This window comes from Ambystoma mexicanum, chromosome 5q (genome assembly GCF_040938575.1).
Source record: "Ambystoma mexicanum isolate Mex_15411 chromosome 5q, UKY_AmexF1_1, whole genome shotgun sequence".
Taxonomy (NCBI): Eukaryota; Metazoa; Chordata; class Amphibia; order Caudata; family Ambystomatidae; genus Ambystoma; species Ambystoma mexicanum.
This window is the reverse complement of record NC_090933.1, coordinates 87,210,209-87,230,787: the sequence shown is the minus strand read 5'-3', so window position 1 is coordinate 87,230,787 and position 20,579 is coordinate 87,210,209. Positions and strand designations below refer to the sequence as shown.

The following is a 20,579-nucleotide window of genomic DNA, read 5'->3' as shown; positions in this document are numbered from 1 at the left end:
CAACCAAAAGCAATATACGAGCTATCCCATAAGAAATCAGAGGTATGGGCATGAACATAGGATTAAGATTGGATGGAATTGATAAGAAAATGGCATACGGTTTGAAGGATTGGAGGCAAACCAATCCTCCATGGATATACTGCAATCTCAGTTAGATGTTAGAATTTTTGAACAGGAAAAACAAGGAGACATGTGGCTGAAATTGGATTATCTTGAGTATAGGGAAAGGCACAATAACTGCCAATTTTTCAGGCTGCCGGAGGAAAAAGTTGAACTCTGATAACCATTGAGAGGTCAGTACAGAACATTTTGAATATTAAAGTGAGGTATAGGGTAACGTAAGGACTACTGTGCCTGAAAAATTGAGTTGAGAAGATAAGCCTCTGGTAGTTTGGCTCTGCTTGCAAGACTATGGGAGTACAGAGTCGAACACCTATGGCAAGGTAGTTCATAGTGAGGAAGGGGCTGGGTGGGGGTGGGACCAAATTGTGGCAAATTATGGGTTATTTTGTTATTATTTATATGACTGTCTTTTTGTTATCTTTCCCTGATACCTCCATGATTCTACATCTGGAACTGGTATATTATAGATCGAGGAATTTTAGGGGTGGTCTATTTGTGACCTGAATCGTGACAAAGCTATATGACTGGCTTGATACTTTGCCTCTAACTTGGCATATTGATCATGAGAGATTTGAATTACCTGTACAAGATATAATTAAGGATAGATTGCAGACAAAAGGCACTCTTGGCATCCCTAACCTGATCTTGAATTTAGGGAATTTAACTGGGACTTTGGCGTGTGGATTGTTGCAAGGCTAGTACAGAACCCAATCCTTGTTTTATCCATTATTCTGCAATACCGGACTCCTATTCTCATATTCATTTAGTTTTAATTGATCTATCTATCATAAGTTCTGTCCGTGAAGTAAAGAGGAGTACCAACCCGTGGTCGGGACATGACTTGATCTTGGTGACGGTGGAGGAATCAAGGGGTAGGACCAGTCTTGAGAGGTGGATGTGTAATGATTACCTATTAAAAGATAGAGGTGGGGTTAGAGCTGTTGACAAAAATCAGGGAATAGTTTGATGTTAATGATAACAGCGAGGTTCAGACATCAACCCTGTGGGATGGTTTTAAATGTACATTAAGGGGGGAATTGACAACAATAGGGACACTCAACCAAAAAAATAAAAGAATGAATACAGAAGGAATCCTGTTTATGGACTGGAATTGAAGAACTACAGCCATGTGGACCGGGTAAGAACTATATTAATCCAGTAATATCGAAATAAAATAAAATCAGTAAGGCAGAATTTAAGGCCATTCTGATAAATGAAATGGAAGTAAACCTTCCTAAAACAAATATATTATGAAAATTAAACTGGGCAAATGTTTGGCGTGGACACTATAAGGGAGTGTGAGAAACCTGAAGGTGTCTCACCTGCTAGTCCCCAGAGCTGTCATCCAGATGGCCAGGACAGGGCTATCGCTATTGGATCCAGTTCCTGGGGGTTGACCAGTGGGGGACGATCACCTGGATGGGGGTGGGGGGGGGTCTTCGAGCAGTTGAAATGGGACACCGAAAGTTGAGATGTGGTACCCCCCTTCCTTTTAACAGCTTTTCCCCATCCTACCCGTAGGATATTTAGAAGCTCAACCCCCCTAAACCCCTAAATCCCCCTTTCCAACATAAACACTTTCTTACACCGTAACAGACAACAGACTAACACCAGAACCGTTTATCTGACTTGACCCAACACATCGGTCAGGCAGAGTTGGACAATTGACAATAACCACACACAACTGTCGGCCCTTTACCTTCCCCAGAGGGTTAAAAGGCAGAGCACTAAAACATACTATGAGCAAGGCCAAACGCACGATGAAACAGCCACACTGAACCGGCAGTTCAAATAGAGGAGAAAGGCAGGAAGATGTGGAGGGACAACGAAGGGGGAACTGCCTTTGTCCTTTTCAACTCAGACCCTTTCAACTCAGACCTGCAAAGCCTCCGAAAAGGGAATCACAAGACCGGGAAGTACAGCTGGCGTGTGGATTAACAGATGACAACAGTGCCCGGGGGCCTCCCGCATTGTTGGCATAGGCGGGAGGCACTCTGGCTACCGTGGTACCATCCTTGACTCCAGAAGCAAGACAAGCCAACGGACTCCGTACAACCGGTGAGTTGGAGGATGCTGATAGCAAACCGAACTGTGCTGAGCCCAAGGTTGCAACTGGCAACATTAGATGAACGCAAGGAACTTGGGAACAAAGAACTTGTGTCTGTTGGAACTTTTGGGAAAGCCCAGAGAAGGGCCAGCTGCAGAGTGGTATGGCGCTGCAGGAGTGCTCATTTGAAGGACTCTTGCGTCCCTTTTTATGTTGAAACTGCAGAAGCCCCAGGGAAGGGGTGGCGTGAAGTGTTGGAGTGGTCCTACAAGGGTCACATCAAATCTCTTGTATACTCGAAACCCATTGCCAAGAGAAAAGCTAGAAGGGAAACCATGCTTTCTGATGAGATTAAGCAAATTATGAACTGTTAGCCATCTTTAACACAGTTCATGATTTTCTATGTGAACCCGACGAAGGGATGCCAAGGGAAAAGCCAAGAGCAGTAAATCCAGCATTGTGATAGTATTGATATTCAGAGTCAAAGGCCATAGTAAAGCCGACGGAGGGAGGCCCACGTTGCAAGAAGGATCCGAGCCTGGCTGAGGGAGATCCAAATGATGAAAAGCAATTGCCCAAGGTGCAAGATCACCGAAGGAACTTTTGTTTGTTGTTTTGATCCATCAAGCCTTCTAAGGCGAGAGACTTTGTAGAAAAGAGATTTGTCCACTGAAGCGTCTGCTATCGTTGAACTGGAATTGTGAGCCTCGTGCTGGAGAGGCCGAGGAGTGTTCTGTGCTCAGCAGTCCCACCTTGTCCCGTGCTAAAAACGTGGGGAAGGGAGACCCAACCATACCATTCTGACTTATAATTTTGTGAACAGTTCTTTTTTTTCTGGTGAACATTATCCCACACTCTTTTTGTAACTTCGTGGTAAGGATTGGCAATGATTTTTTAGTATAGGCCCTTTTTAGTTGACCAGATGCCACTAGCACTGGCTTATTATTATTATTTGATTGTTGAAGCTTGCTCCTATCTTAGATTTAGGTTTAGATTAGGCATGTATCTCACCCATTATAAAGTTCAATAAACACTCTTGAACTGTGATCACGTGTCTGTCTGTACTGTTGCCACCATGAGTTCCTTACAGGGAGCAACTGAGGGACGAATAAGATATAGGGGAGGAATTTAGGAATTTCTGTTGGGTTTTATAGAAGCCCGAATGGGAGGGTGATAGCAGCAATATCATGCCTATTTTTGATGGGTTAGGTCACCCCCATTTGGCTCCTGACAATGCCTCTTTTGCATTCCCCAATTATGGATGAAGAGATCATTGCAACTATTAAGAATATGAAGAGTGGCAATACCCCACAAGATGATGGATAAACAGTGAGATTTTACAAAATCCTTTGCTCCCTCCTAGCCCCTGCATTGACAAGACTGTTCAATTAGATCTTTACAGGAGGAGCTCTTCCGAGATCATGTTAGGAGTTGCTATTAGTGATTGTAAATGAGGAAAAGGACCTCAAAGAGTGCTCCTTATGCAGCCCCATATTCTTATTGAGCACTGATGTAAAAATAAGAGCTATAATTCTGGGGGAATAAACCGGATGGCATTCTCCCATCGGTAATTCAGGGAGATCAGGTAGGATGTATTAGGGTAAGTCAAGGCTCTGATATTATAAGAACAACCCTTAACCTTATACATCTTGCTCAACAAAAGAACAGTAGTGCATGCCTGGTCTATTTGGAAGCAGAGAAAGTGTTAAATAGGGTGGAATGGCAGTGTATGTGGATCATCCTGGAGAGATTCGGTTTCAGGGGAACATTTTCGAACTTGGTAAGCATCCCTCCATGACGGTCCACTGGCCGGCGTTCTGGTCAATGGGGCTCTGTTTCGTCCCCTCTTTTTGTTCAGAGGTACTTGACAAGGTTGTCCCCTATCTCCACTGCTTTATGCCCTGGTGATAGAACCCTTGGCAGTGGCCATTAGAATGAAGCCGAATATTAAAGGGATTTATTTATTTATGTCTTGTGCATTTGTAAGGCACTTATACATCAAGTAAATTGTGTTTCAAAGCGCCCACAGGGCAACAGGGAGGGAACATGGGTGTGAAAATCGGTATACACCAAATTGTTCGTTTACAATTGACCGATTTTAAAGGGTCACAATTGACTATATATATATATATATATATATATATATATATATATATATATTTGGGTGGGGGGGGGGGGGGTTCCCCCGCATATATGTTACAATTGACCTTCACAATTCGGTCAATTGTGAAAAGGTCAATTGTAATTCGAACAGTTGTAAAACGAACAATTCGGATACAACCTGAAAATAAAATGTAACAATGAAAGATGGAGGCGGACCTACTAGGCCATGTGAGCATTCACACTGTGCAAGTGCAGAGAGGGTGAAGGGATGAGGGAGTGGGGTGGATGGGTAAGTGCTAGGGAGTGAGCAGCTGTTAAGTGCCTAGGTGAGTGGTCATCTGCCGATAAATAGGTAAGTGCAGGCCTGTGGTGGCAGAGGCCAGTGATTGCCAATGCAAGTGCTGTGAGCGGGTAGCGGCTGAAGGCGATGGGGTGTGGGAGGCCAGGACCCAAGATTGGGTTTAGCAGAGGAGGAAGGAAAGGAGGAGGTGAAAACTAAAGTCTTCAGGAGCCTCTGGAATTTGAGGCAATCTGGCTCAAGACTTGGAGGAAGGGGGAGGCTGTTCCATAGGAGGGAACCTGCTGAGGAAACAGATTGGCCACCAGCTCGCTGTTTAGCAAAGCGCTTGACACACAGAGTTGGTGCTGGAGGAACGTAAAGATCAGGAGGGAGAGTATTTAGTGAGAAGTTGTAGATGGCGTGGTCCCCCGACCCAGAGAGCCTTGTGGATGATGCAGAGGGATTTGAATTTGATCCTTGCAGCAACCGGTAGCCAGTGGGGAGCTTTTAAGGCTGGAGAGATGCAGTCCCTAGGCTTGAGGTCAAGGATAAGTCTTGCAACCCTATTCTGGATTAGCTGGAGGGGATTGTAGAGAAGAGGGTAGATTAAGGAAATGGTTATTGCAGCAGTCTAGCTTAGAGAGAACCCGAGCCCCAGACACATTGAGCTTCTGGGGGAAAGTGAGGAAAGGAAGGAATGAGGAAAGCCTATGTAATGTTGGCAGGACTTCAAATTAAACTTGCTAAATCATGTATGTGATATGACAGATTATGAGAGAGGTTGTGAATTATATGAAATCAACATAGACAAATGTGCTATTCTGTATCTAGATAGTCCATTTGAGCGGAGTCATACATTCCACAGTGCCACTGAGTAGCCATCGATGGAAGTTTGCTGCAGTTCCAAGCCACATCATCAAGGCATTAAGTATGCAGATTAGCCAACATTCAAACCTTCTGTCTTGGTTTGATTGAGCTAGGTATAAAGGAGCACTGCCCTCTAAGACAAAGACCATTTCCTGGAGAATTTTTTTTGCATTTGGGCTATTTGCATACCCACGATGCCTTGCTGATGTGGCTTTGAACTGGAGGTGAACTTGCAGCGATGGGTAATATGTGGTGGACTATCTTGCATGTATTTATGTTGTAACTATCCTAAGGCTGCCAAACTTGGACTCCTTCTGAAACATAGGAGAGAGATGATTTGGGGACTTATTGGTCCTTTCTTGAAGATTGGGCAGTCCATCTTAGAAAGGTCTGAGATCTGTTGTGGACATCTGACAAGTTAATACCTCAAGCGATTCTTAACCATTCTACCCTTGGAATAATATGGACCCTATGGAAAAACAAGGCCCTGAACAAGAATCTCTACTTGGCCTTCTTCTTGAAGTTCCTTTTGTGGTCCTCCCCTGGAGGTTGGGATAGTTGGGTCTACGATCTACACAAATGAGGTCCGATGTAGGTCTGGAAAGTGCCTGCAACTTGCTCTCTGAAGGGCAAATTTAAAGGTTTTGAAGAGGTTCATGGGTGATAGGAAAGGATAATATATAGATCTTTGACTATCTTAGACTCAAGTGACTGGTGTTGGGCCCCAGCTGTAAAATGAATCTCATGAGTGAACTTTCACCTTTCGAAAAAAAAAAGTTCTAGTTGAGGCTAGGACGAGAAAGGGACTTCTATCAAAGATGTATAAGAGTACTTATCACAAGTGACCTGGTAGACGTACAAAACAATAAAAAGTATTGGTACTTAATAACTGAGAATAATATCCCAGATGCCCTATGGGAAAAGATTTAGAATCTCACTTCCAAGGCAACCTTTCAATGCATGCTCTAGAAGGTTACATGTCTTTAAAACTAATCCCATATGCCGACACCATATGATAACGAATATAACATAGCGAAAAAGTATTTACTGAAATGCTTTCGCATTCATGTAATCAGTTCTTATAACAAAAGAATGAAGTTCAGATGCTGTAAACGCCACGGGATTTAATTCTCTTTGCAAAATCATTATTTGGCCAAATATGAACAGTTCTGGTCCGCTGAAACCAGAGGTGTAAAAGTATTTATACCTGTGAACACCTGCTTGTAAGGGAAATGTATACAATACATTTACATTAAACAGATCTGGTATTTACAGAGCCTCATTTGTGTTTTTTAGGGATGTTTGTGTGGCCAGCCCCAGTGCTTCTGCAAAATACCAGTAAACTGCATTTATAGGCAGAATTTTGTATTTACTCTTGCGTGGCTTTTCTTAAAGATCAGCTTGGCTTTCCCTCAAGAAATACAAATAAATGTACATTTCTTTAGGACTTTCGTTCCAAGTATAGGATTACTGTTAGCCAGGGATCGAAATTGAGATTTAATGAGCAGGAGCTAAAAGCAGCTCCTGGTTATTGGGCATCACTGGTAGGCAGGAGCGACCTCTGGAGAAGCAGGGGCTAGTACACAAACCTAACTTTCATATGGATTGCAAACACTACATTTCCAACCATGATACGCGTTTCATTCTTCTTTAAATGCCCCTTAGATGTGTGATTTATTCATATTACCAAACATACAAAGTTAATATCATAAATGTCTGTTTGTATGCTGCCAGTTGACATCGGAAGTCAAAGGTAGCTCCTGCTAACTGTTGCTTTCAAGCTAACCAGCCTCTCCGAAGCTAGAAGCAGGAACTAAATTGCTCCCAGCAATTTCGAACCCAGGTTAGCTGAATTTAGTGCATGGGGTCATTGTCATAATTACTACAATATGTTAGTTTGGGATACATAAGTTCCTGAAATGATCACTAATGGAAGTACTCTCCCTTAACCCCCTAGATAATGAGGGTCATTTTATGGTCGGAGGAGGGACTTTACAAGCTGTTTCAGATAACATTTTCACAGTCCGTCTAAAAAAAAAAAAAGATTCAGTGTTTCATGTTGGACTGCTAAACAGATTACAAACATTAAACATCTGCAAAAGCATGTAAACCTCACTCTAATGGGAGATGTCATTTCACATGTGTGCATGTTCACATATGTACCCTTTCATCTAAAACAAAATGAGGGGTTGACTTTTCAGGGCATGACATTCATTCTCTGTACCATGCGTACTTGACTGGGTAGCTGAATGTTCCATGCTGTTTAGCCTATACCTTCTGAAATGGGAAACCAAATGACTTGCAATCATTTTCCCCAATCTCCACTAAATCGAACTCCCTCTCCTCGACATCTCGATTAACACCTAATCATTTGGTCTCTACTTTCCTCTCTGACACCTAACCACTTTTGTGTAATCACTGCTCACCATCTCCCCTTTGTCACTTTTCCTCTTCCTCTTCTAGTGTTCCTGCACCTATGGGTTTATAAACTCCAACCCACTGTGAAGTTATACCTGGTCATTATGAACCCCTGTGTCTAGCTTACCTTCCTCGTCACCATTCAATTAAATCAGTAAATGATTAGTCTTCCTTAGCCCTCCCACATCACAGATGCCATCACCCTCATACCAGGGTTCTGTAGCATCTCCTTGCCAGAATGCTAACCAGTTCCCTGTTTACAGGTTTCATAATTTAATATGTGGTTACTACAAGTCTGAATATTGCAGTGTATGGTTGCTTTTAGCCAGACTATTCAATGTTTGGTCACTACTGGCCTGGCTAACGTGTTCCCTTCCTTGCCCAAGTGAGGGATTTTGTCCAAGCTCATGTTCCACCCTATGCCAGCTCTACTGAGGACTTAATGGACTTAACTCCACGCTAGTATCTCCTGCTAATGCCTTTCCTCCTACTCGCCTTGGACCTCAATCCTGAATCCCTCTTTCGTCCAACAGCTGAGGATGACTGCACGGCTCCACAGGCATCACTGGCAGAATCCCTGCTGTCCCGGTTTTCTGAACTCCTACAAGGAATCTCTTCCTGCTGTATCCTAGGCTATGGACTCTGCTAAATGTATTTGTTTTTTTATTGGATTTATATTGTGCTTTTGCCAAAGTACACTGCAATTTAATAATGAACATTACAGAGGGAATATGAAATCATAGTAAAATAGGAAACGGATACAATTAGTAGGAGGGATGTGGCAAGTTTGCAAAAGAGATGGTTAAGATTGGATAAATAAAGGCAATCAATTCCAACGCTTAGGAGCAAGAAAAGAGTGGAAGTGGGGTGAGCACAAGGGGTTAGGGAGGGGCTTAGGTAGGAAATTATGAAGGGGAGCGAGAAGGTTGCTGGAAAGAGACCAGGGTGGAAACTGTGGAGCAAGACCATAAATACTTTTAAATATTATGCAGAGGATTCAAAGGGCAGAACCGAAGTGGAGAGAAAAGGTGTGATAGAGGTACGCATGGAGAAAGAAAAGACTAGCAGCTGACAGTAATAACTTTGTGTGGTCCCATCAATTCCATTCTCAGATTATTTTTTCTCCTATTCTGTCCTCACCATTCTGGTCCTGGCTGTTCCTGTGCTTGATTGCTCTCTGTTTAGGAGTAAGACTGGTGACAAGTAAAGAATATCAGGGTTTTAATGCACCCATGATTCGCATCTTCAGTGTGTTCTGCATACAGACAAAAGCATTTATTATTTTTGTATTTGTAAAACGCTCTACAGCCCATAGGCATCGGGGCGCTGTTGCAGGCAAATGTCGAAGTTCCACATTATGATAGTGCTCGTGGGTTACAGAGAGCATAGCTTGGGCAAAAAGGAAGCGGGTACATGACAGACATACTTGGACCCAAATGTATCTAATGTTGTTTAACGTATCGAATTACATTTTTAAGCATGCACACCTGAACTGCCGATCATCAGCATGTTTTTCCAGTTCTGCTGGGCGAATAGTTCTATGGGATTTTGTTTTTTTATTTGATTTTGTTTTTTGTTTGATGTATTTGTATTTATTTTTTCAATTTTTGTAGGTCACCTAACAAATACATTTTTTGCCTGCCCGATTTTAGGCGACCTACAAAAAACGGAAAAAACACATTTGTTAGCCCCTCACACTCCCACCACCATGGTGGTATTAACTCAAAATTGGGGGTTTTTAACCCCGACTCCCCTCTCACTCAGCGCCCGCCACCCCCAAGACTCCCCCAATATTAAAACATACACAAACGCCCAACATACACGCACACATACACTTATCCATTCTCCCCCAGCGCAGCTTCACGGTCCTGGCGGGCATGTCAGCCCCTGCGACAGTTCGATTTAGAAAGACCGCTCGGAGATATATATATATTTATTTTTTTATTTTTTTTTATTTTAAGTCTTTATTTTTTAAACGACCATCACTTACGACCGGCAGAATTGTGTTAGTGGGTCTTATGATACTTTGAATCAAGATGCACTCGTCCATTAAACGGATTGCAAATATGTATATCACATGGCTCACTACTTACATGCTCGTTCAGGTTGCCTGATATGGTGCTACATGCATCCTGTTAGAAGGGAAGAAGTTTAGCATTGTTACACAGTCAATGTATTTGCACTCTGCCAGAATGGGACCGGTCTGCAAGAAGCCAGTGGTTTTGCCTTGTAAGGTCTATGCCCCCATTCCCTGACTAAGACTCCCCTCTAAGGTATCCTACCACCTTACACACACATCCCCCGCATCGTCCAAAGGCCATCAACAGCACAAGTTTTGGATCTGCCTCTCCAACTGTCCCATTAATTACCTCCCCCCTTTTCTTACAGGGCAAGGCACAGCAATGCCACCAATATTGGCAGAGGGGCACTATACAGGACCACTTGCATTACATTCTATAATTGCCACTATGACTGCAGATCCAATGCTGAATCATTTGTGGTGACGTGTTTGGGTAGCGACGCTACCAGTAGGAGCAGAGCTGGACAAGCAGAATAAAGCTAATTAAATGCCATTATAAGTCCTCTTCTACGTTCTAGTTAAGAATCCAGAGGATCCTCCATCATGGTACAGTCGACACCAGTGTTCGATGCATGCCTTTCCCCCTACGATGGTCTGCTTTTATGGCAATGTAGATTAGGTTTAAGTCAATTTCCATCCGTGGCAGGCTGTCATCTGGTAGACAGGCATTGCTCTTGCTTTGTGTTCCTTGTTGATGTGTGGGCCAACACTTTATTAAGCAATTGACTGAGCAGTGCAATTTAGAGGACAAGCCTACTTTTTGGAGCACTTAACTTTAGAATGCTCAGTGTATAAAACTCATCTATGCTCCTGTGTAGGTTAAGCACATTTCTCTCAATACTGAAGATGAATACTCTTGCCCTAAACATTTGTATTGTCTTATCCATGTAGATTCTATTGAGTTACACAGGCATCTGGATGGCCACTGTTAAAATGAAATTAACCACATAATTTACAAATTCTACTTCACGAACAATCACCATTGCATAAACCTCATAGTTGTATATATTGAATTCACAGCTAAAAAAGAACAATCTTTAATTAGTAGCTTTAAATGAATGGTCAACATATGTTTAGTGCCAATAGGTGCTGAGTTTTAACTTTCCAGCACTTAAACATAACCGTGATGGCCCCTCGCACTTTACTGTGTCTTAAATAAGGAATCTTGTCCGCTCTTTTTGTGAGAACCAGGAGCCCAGACCATGTGGGTCCAAACCTGATTGTAAACCTTTGTAATTGGCTCTGAAATTTAGAACCATATGAAGTAGTCTTTATCAATTATAATGTGACCACAAGGCTGTGTACCTTCTCCAGCTTTCTCCTGCCTGTTCGCTAATGATTTGGATATCTAACTACAAGGCAACATAAAAGGCGTCCACTCAGCTAGGAACACCAACCCGCACTAAGATTGGTTCAAAAGAACTAGTCAGGGATATTGTGAAATACTAGAAGAAACACCTGTATATACAGTGGTAATGTTTTCTAAACCATATTGCTTCTATATTTAGGAGATTTTTTTTGAGAATCAGTTCAATAAACACTAATTAAACTACACATTATCGCTAGATTATTAGAGTGCATTGTTCAATGAAAATCTTGAGGTTGAGAAACTCAACAGTTAATGAAGTGAGATAAGCATGTGAAATTACATTAGTTGAGAGTTAAACGTAGGCTAGGAAGAAGAGGGTGGTGGAAAGCCATAATGGTATTTTAAGGAAGAGATGGGTCGCCAGAGCATGCCTCAGTGGGCTTTATAGAGTGGATTCCTTTCGTAAAGAGCAGTGTTATATTTTGCAAGAAGCAGTGAGATGGACTTTCAATGCACTTGGTCTTAAAACCCCATCTCTTTATTTTATAATATAAATAAATACTGACTTGTTGGGCGTAATGTTTTTCCTGAAGCTATTGAGGTATGGTGCTCAGTGCAGCTCTCTTGACAGGAAGTTTAATGTACTATCCTGTGCTATTTTTAAAGAAATTATGGTGGTCATGAATAAGTTCTGCAATGTACCCTCTTTTGGCTGTTTATTTTTAAAGTAATTGGTTTTGCATCTGGGCTTTCTATAATGAGCAAGGCCTGGATGCCTTAAGCTTTTTTCCAAGTTTTCTTTTCTCAAGTTTCAACCACAGCAACAGCCCCAGTCCACCCAACCATGCCATTTTCTCTCACCTGCTCTCCCCTTTTAAAACCCATGCATATTACTTTCCCCCCACGTTTCAGATTCTTGGATTGCATCCCTTACATTCTTATCCCCACCATTAATCTGTGGGGTTTGTATGATACTTTTAATTTTCATGCTTTACATGTACATAATCTAAAATGTAGCATCTCCTTTACCTTACTGACAGCACAGATACTTAAAACACACCACTGTTCCATGTCTCCATTAACGTCTCTACCAGAAGGTACTTTGGCTACTCTTTCTTCGTTTCAAACTACTCAATTTTCCCACCGAACCGAGCTCCCTAAATCTTCATTGACCAATATTGCTCTTAAAGATTTAGACAACCCTTTATGACCTTGCCTGCCCAACCTCATCTTAACTCCTGTTCCTCTTGGCATAGGGATGACATGCACACAGTTTAACTTGTTGTACCTTTCTTCAGACTCAACTCCTCTGTTCCTAATCCCCTCTTTCTGCACTTTCATCCACATTCACCACACCTGCCCTGTTTAACTATCCTGGACATAATCTTGTCTCTCAGTCTTTCAAATTTAGGGACCCCAGTCATGTTATGCATGAGGTGCCAGTCTGTATTGAAACTCTGTCTCCATTACAGCATGGACCCAAATATCCCCTATGGCCACCTCCACCCTGACTACATCCATTATTGCCCTATTAAAGCATTCCACTACGATGTTCCTCTTTGGAAAATATAAGGCTGTCGTCATATGTTGTATCCCGTTTGATTACCAAAACCTCTTCAGTTCCCTGACCATAAACTGCAGGCCATTGTCTTATAACTTTCTGGGGAAATCTCTCCAAAATATATATTCTAAAAATGTTATCTGTGCACTTATGTCCCTCATCACACAGACCTCTGGCCATTTGAACAACACATCCACAGTTGTGTTCCTCTTACATTCAATAATCCCAGTATGCCGCTCGCTACTACATCCCACACGTCTGTTACCGGAGCTACTTTCATGGGAGGCGATCTCATCTTTAACACTTTTTAATAGCCTCTACAACTGTTACACACTCTCAATTTTCTCTCAATATCTGCATCCGTTCCAGGCCACCAATAATCTTCCCTTATTAAACCTTTTGATTTACATTGCACTTGACTGCCATCTCAGGAAATCTCCATAACTTACTACCTCATGCGCTCAGACGCCACAACACCGAGTCCCCTGACCAGCAACTTTGCTTCCATTCCTAATCCTTTTTTACTCTTCGAAACCCTTTGAATTTGTTTCTTCTCGGCCAACCTTCACATACAAATTCCATCACCTTCTTATAATTTCTATCTGACTCAAATTCATCAAACCATTACTTCTTATGCATCACATTAGAATTCACAAAGACCTCCCCTTCCTTGCCCTCAACATTGTGCTTATTATCCTGCAGTTTGCTCTCAACTGCATTGCTGGATAAGGTAATCGGCCACAACATTGCAGTCACCATTAATGTATACCAACTCAAAATTCAATCCTTGCATCCCAGTATTCTAAAAAAAAAACATTCTCATTATTCCACTTAGCCCTCTCCTGCTAAAGCTAGACACTAGTGGTTTATGATTGTGTAAATTGTTTAAAAAAAAAAAAAAGAAAAGAAAATGACACCACATAAGCCAAAACCTCCCTCGCCAAAACTGAGCATCTTCTCTCTGCATCCCTCAGCATGCGAGCAGCGAACACCACCATATGCTGTATATTCCGGTCCCATTGGGTTGCATTAACACATATCCTATTCCATGCTCACTGGCATCGGTGTATAAATATACTCGCAAGTCATATCTGAAACCCTTCAATAGAGACATGTCTACAATATTCTGTTAAATGAGTTTAAATTCTTCCTCAACTGTCATTCCAACAGAACTTTGCGTTCTTTTTCGGTCCCTCAAATGTTATGTTTTTTCAGCCAAATTCTTAAACATCCCATAATATTCAATTAGACCAAAAAGGCGCTACCTCCCCCTTATTTTCAGGGGCATCCATATTCTCCATACCTTCAATCGCATTCAATTTACATTGAATCCGACATGTCGATGACTCATGCCCCAAGTAATCCACTTTACTCTTCCTAACTGCTCATTTTTTTTTAATGATATGATCAAACCTGCTTCACATAGAATTCTCAGTACCTCTCAGCCTCCCATCATGCTCTCCCTGATTCCCCCACACCAATGTCATCCTGGTAACACCTGATTCATTTAATTCCACCAATCGATTTATCAATAACCCTCTGAAAAACTATCAAGGTCAAAATATGGTTGAAAGGTATCCTAATGCACTTGTACAAAATAAAAAATGTTATAAATGTGGTTAAATAGAACTATGATGCAATCAAATCTGCTGGTACGCTGACTTAAGGTCTTATATGGAAAACATCTTTGCCCCAGAAATTTCAGCAATTAGCTCATTAATCTTTGGCAGTGGAAACCGATCTGCTCTGACATTCTTTTTGAGAGGTCCAAGGTCTATGCATAATCTGACTACTCTTATCAGTTTTGTGCACTACCACAATTAGTGTTATCCACGCAGCGGCTTCTGCAACTTCGATGATGCCGTCGTCCATTAGTCTCTTGAACTTATTGTCAATATCCTGTGTCAGGTCAGGGCTTGTATTGTGCACACTTCGGCTGTAATTGGCCCTGTACTACAGTTCACTTTTATGTGATGCACAAAGCCCTTGAGTCCCCTGTGCTATTTTTAATCACAATGGGGTACCAATTCTCAATCTCCTTCAGGCCACCTTCAACCATACTCACTCTATTGTCCACACTGGATCCGGGTGTTCCAGGTCTAGTTTTATCCCCAGATTTGCTTGTGCACACTATGACAATAAGTCTCCCTCCTTCTTCGTGACTTGCTCAAAACCCATTGCCTCACGGTTTTTAAAATGAAGTAGTGCTTTACATTCTCCTAAAATCTCTATGGGTGCCCCCCATAAGCATGGGCAGAAATTGTCAGTTCTTGTAGCATGCAACAGCTCAGTTTTCTTTTCAGTTTGTCCATGTTCAATGTATAGTCATCCCCACTTTCCCACCTCAACCCCAACACTGTTCACATTGATCACAGAACACGGCTTGGACCTCATCTGAGGGCATCAAGTACATTCACCACATACACGTCTTCTCCTGATGGGTGAAGTCCAACCCGCTAAAGGTGATTTAACTTCCGGAACTGTTCTGGCAGATCCCGTAAACTGCTTGCAGGATCTTGCAACATGTCCCTTCTTGCCACATTTTCAGCACACTGTGCATGGTAATGTATTCCTTGTCAGTAGCTAAATGTTATGCGCTCCCACAGTGCTAACACCTCCTCACCATGTTGTACCTTGGCTCTTGTTTAGCCCTGTGATCCACCCTTCTTTTAGATAGACTTGTGCACTTCTTTCATCCCCTACATCCATTCGAACACTAGCATACATTCAAATTGTCCACCCAAGCTCTTCCAGCTTCAGTGTCCAATCTCTTAATGCAAGTTTCCTTGTGTTCCCCGAGCTTTGCCAGTTCTATTGCCTTCTCTAGGGTTATATCTCCTTCTCTCCACAGTCTCTCATACCTTTTGATTGATGCATTTAATCAGATCTCGAAAATTGTCAAATGTCTCTTCAATGTCAACCCACACTTGATTGCCAATCCATGCGAGGCAGTTACAAACTCGCTCCCTTCTTTTTCGGCTCCCTAGTAGCAATCATTTTTTTCCTTGGAGATGAAATGTGTATTAAGTTTGATTAAGCTCACCTCAAATTAATTCATGTCGTCGTGTTCTTCATTTGGGGGATCAGTCATTTGTAAAGGATCTACCCCATATGTCCCAGACAGTGTTATAGTTGGGAATCCTTTCTATCTGCAGCAACGTTTGCTTTGCATACACCATGCATATATCGCAGAAATCCCTCCATACAGTCAGGCCATTTGATGAGAGGATCATCCAGTGTGTGCAGAACAAGGTGGTCCAAGTATATTGACTATGGCCAATAGCAGAATCTTTATAAGGGTCTCTAGGCACAATGCCCCCCCCTTTTTTTCTATTTTCATTCTCTCCTTTTCCCTTTTCTCCCTATGTGCTCTCTTCAGGGCAGCAAGATTTGCCCTTCTTCCTGCTGTTCATCAAGCCCCGAGCTCTGGTTTCCGGAAAACAGCAAATCTAGCTGGGGGACACACTGTGCTCTGCTCCCCACCTGTTCCTCGTTGCCTCACAACCGGCTGCACGACATCAGAGGCCTGCTGCTGCTGGTGGAGCAAGCTAGCATCCCTTTTGCCCGGCGCCCACCAGCATGTCACACACCAGGGGATCATGGATGTGGGGGAAGCACGAGCTGCCTGAGGGCTCAAGCAGCCGTTTCAAAGCCCCTTCTCCCAAAACACTGAAGTGTCTCACTTCTGGGCTCAGACAACAGACGTGAAGCAAGGCTTTTAGTCAATAGTGGGCGGCACTGCTAAAAAGCATACCGTTCCCCATCGACCTCAGCAGGACCAGGGCTGCTGCTGGCCCTGGTCCATCTCCGAAAGCAACTCGCCAGTATTGGAAAGTGAGGTCTGGATGCCGTATGCCTTTTTACAAGTTTTATTTTTTCAGTTTTTAACCACAGCAGCAAGCCCTGCCTCGGACCACCCAACCATGCAAGGGTTTTCCAACCTTCTCTTGTATAACGAAAGATCTCCCTCTTGCATGCTTATCCCCACCATGAATATGTTGTGGTTCGTATGACACAATTCGTGTAATGTTTGTCAGTTTACATGTATATAATGTAACACTTTCCCCTTGGTGTACGTGGTCTTTTGCTAATCATGTTTGTTTTCTGTTGCAGGGTCTTGAACAATAGTTATGAACTCCCGGTTGCGTGCATTAGGAGGGAGGATAAATAACATAAGAGTGTCTGAGCTTCCAAAAGAAAAGAGCCGATCTGAGGTCATCTGCAACGTCACCTTCCTCGACAATTCAGATCAGAACTTTAAAGTCAATGTAAGTTTTTGTTGCGACTTTAATATATATGTTTCCTGTTTTAAAAGTTTCAATGGGGAACCAGAACTCCAGAGTTGTTTTCAAGTTTAATTTATTAGATTCAAAACTCTTAAATATCTTTATGCTTTAAATAGCTTTGGATAGTAAATCCTGAAGAATGTATGCCTGTGGCACCGAAAGAAGTCTATTAAACTGTTGTAATTGGACATTGAATATCTCATTTGCCTGAAAATCCATGTAGTCCATAATTAATAATGGGATCCTGGAGTTTAAAAACACCTTTCTGGGCTCCTTCATGACTTTAAATACTTCCAAATACTTGGTGGGTAGATGGTGAATACCAATGTTTATGCCACTTGAGTGAGACAATCCCACAAAGTGGAGAAAGGGTAATTTCCACAATTTTTTATGTCTCAGCTTGTTTCTTTCTCACTGAAACTTTTTTTAGAAGCGAAATTGAATCTCTTAGGCACCCCAACACACCTTTCCCTCATCATATATACTACTGCATGTGATCTACCCGTAGTATGTTTTTCCACTGTCACAATACAGGAGTTGCAACTGAATTTTCTAGAGTTTGTATTGAGTGTTCTTTGAGTTGGAGCATCACCACATGTTTGCCTTTTGGTCAGGTTCTCGATATGTATTTTCCTGTGTTGACCATTTTCCTTCCATCCTCGCTTGTTTGTTTTGCGGCTGCTCCTCTGTGTTTGTTTTTAAAGGGATACCTAGTCCAGCTGGAACTGGGCACAGTATCCAGAACACTAGCAATTTGTGTACTTTCAAGAAAACAAACTCTTGTGTGAATTCAACATGAGATCTCTTGGGTGGATAAATTCATCCCACTGTACATTGGAATTACTTCCACCTAAGAGAGCAGTCCATACCTGAGGATTAGATGGATCTTCTTTTGGGTTTGCAAATCTTGGATGCTGGCTGCAGAGTGCACCTTTGATACTATGTCAAGAAGGCACATAGAACTAGCCTTATATTTGTGTTTATACATGTGATACATGGATGCGCGCACACACATGTAATTAATCAATGCTGCGGGTTGCATAAGCTGGGGTACAAGTGAAATCATAGAGTTAAAAAAAAAAAAAAAAAAACATGGGAGGATTATGTCCCAGGCACTAAGATTGGGACTTGGGAAATATAAAAATCAGCGGACGGTGATCTTTCCCAAAATAACATACGTGCAATGAGCTCTGCACTCTAGACAATGTGCGAAGGACATTCTCCTGCTCCCCGGAGTTGCTTGCTCGGTTGCAGAAAGCCGAAAGCATTTTACAAAAGGAGCAAACTGTTCACTCTCAATCCAGCTTTTTCAGCAGATGTGCCGCCGGAAAGCCAGTGGGTGTAAGTACAACCTTTACAACATCCAAAAGACTAGAGGAAATATCTCTCTAGACCACGTGTGAACAGCCCTCTACACTTTGGTACAATACATTATGTTCACAGGGTCACTTGTTTCCCCTGAACCATTCGTGTCTATTCGCTTGTATGTGTATATTCTACATTAAATCATCACATACTATTTTTTATGTATCAAAAATATCTTTTTATTTGATTCACTCTAAAACATAGAATCATAAAACAGTGTATACACTCGTATTTTATCTCAGAGTGTGTATACAACCATCTAAAACAGACATTATACTTTCCACATTTAGGCACTGTATTATCACAATTTTTTGTGGTATCTTAATTCATCAATGTTTTAATTATCTTGTTAAATAAATTCACAACATGGATCATAGATTAGAACCCCCTCTAAATGAGACGGCCCACCTTAGTCCATACCGCTTAAAACTTCAGTGCTCACTCCACTCATTACAATCATTCACACTGCATTCAACCATAAGTACAACCTGCCTTCAATGCTTGTCCCCCACTCCCTGTGCTTAATCAGAAAAAATCAGACAAGCATTTAGTCCCACAGTTTAAACTGGCCATAGGTGTGGAAGACCCAAGTGTGAATGAGCTTTAAAAAGGTTGGCCTTCACAACCAGAGTTGTTTCTGTGCCTAGCTGGTGAATATATACATGTGTTGGCTCCCCTGAGAGTGCAGGAGTGTTCCTGGTCTTGTAAAATGAAGGCTGTGAAACTGCCTTTAAAATAGGTATTTAATAGTATAGTTTAATGTTTACTTTTGTTTTAAATATATCCCCATTTGTCTTTTTGCCTTAAGTTTAAGTTAACTGTCATTACGAACTATTAGAAAAGGCACTGTCTGTGAAGAATAAGAACAGGAGACAAATACGTAATCACGTAACCAGTGGCGGCTGGTGAATTTTGTTTAATTGGTGGGGCATAAATATTTGCCACAAATATGCAAGAGCGACAGAACGCAGCTAGAAAGCCCAAACCAACCATGGGTGTGTTCTCCCCATGAGAAAATGTTTTGAATAACGGGTTAAAATGGTGCATTATATACAGCTATGACACTGGTTGACTAACAGGGAAAGGCGCCAAGCTGCCAATAGAGCGCCATTCGGCAAAGAACTTAGAATTCTTGAGGGGCAGAGCTCCCATAGGTTGGCAGCTTGTTATAGTCTTCTGGAAAATGTCTCAGAGGGCGAGAAGCTTCCCTACATGTTATCGTGGGAAAGGGAGCTGGGAGTTGAAATCCCAGAGGAATCCTGGCAGTGAATATGCTACAGAGCCCACAAGAGCTCTAGGTGTACACTGGTAAAAGAGAACGCTGTTAAGATCTGCTTTCGCTGGTACTTCCCTCCGACCAGGTTGCATGCAATGAATCCAGATTATCCGGATACGTGCTGGCATGGGTGTGGTGAAAGGGGCGATCTGGGGCACATGTGGTGGCACTGTTCGGTCATCCAAGACTACTGGTTGGAGGTACGTTCCAAGATCAAGGATATTACTGGCACGCTGCTTCCTATGGAACTGTGTATATTAATCATAGGGGACGTGCCTCAAGATGGGTCCTTCCTGATGACTGGCTCCAGAGCAGCCCTAATCGCGCAGTTACTTATTGCGGCACGAATCGCAAGTGCTCGATTTTGGAAATCGGTGGAAGGGCCATGGGTGCCGTATTGGTGGGTGAAGGTGTGGGAATTGATGGGTCTTGAAACGCTTACTGCCATGCTGGAGGGAAAGATCTCGAAGTTCTTGCGGATCTGGAACCCTTTCTTGGACTGTGTCGAACAGGGAGCAGCTATTCTTCCGGCCAAACTTAATGAGACACTTTATGAATTCCTGACAAACTTGAAACTGCTTACTTTGCACAGAAATGATATTGCTAAGGATTGCACAGGCTCTTATTTGTTGAATTTTTTTTCTTTCTCTCAATTTACTTTTGCATTGTTCTCCAATTGATTGTTGATAAATGAATTTGTTCATGATCTAGTTAAAATTGAATTGATGAATTGACAATGAATTGTTATGCTTCGCTGAATGGGGATGACTTAAGGGAAGGGAACTTGAATTGAAAATCTGATGAATTGATCCCTTGTTTTTATCATTGTTGGATTAATTGTATTCTTAAAAATTCAATACAAAA

At 42.1% G+C, this 20,579-nt stretch overlaps 1 protein-coding gene across 6 annotated transcripts in view; it reads left to right on the top strand.

The window, feature by feature from the left end:
• The window catches only part of PTPN3 (protein tyrosine phosphatase non-receptor type 3), a 2,254,194-nt gene that overhangs the window by 408,334 nt on the left and 1,825,281 nt on the right, over positions 1-20,579 (top strand). For all 6 annotated transcript variants that reach the window (XM_069620560.1, XM_069620561.1, XM_069620557.1 and 3 more), the window contains one exon: positions 16,902-17,056. In XM_069620560.1, coding sequence (XP_069476661.1) covers positions 16,919-17,056 — 138 coding nt within the window. In that variant the 5' untranslated portion in view covers positions 16,902-16,918. The remainder of the gene's footprint in view (positions 1-16,901; positions 17,057-20,579) is intronic.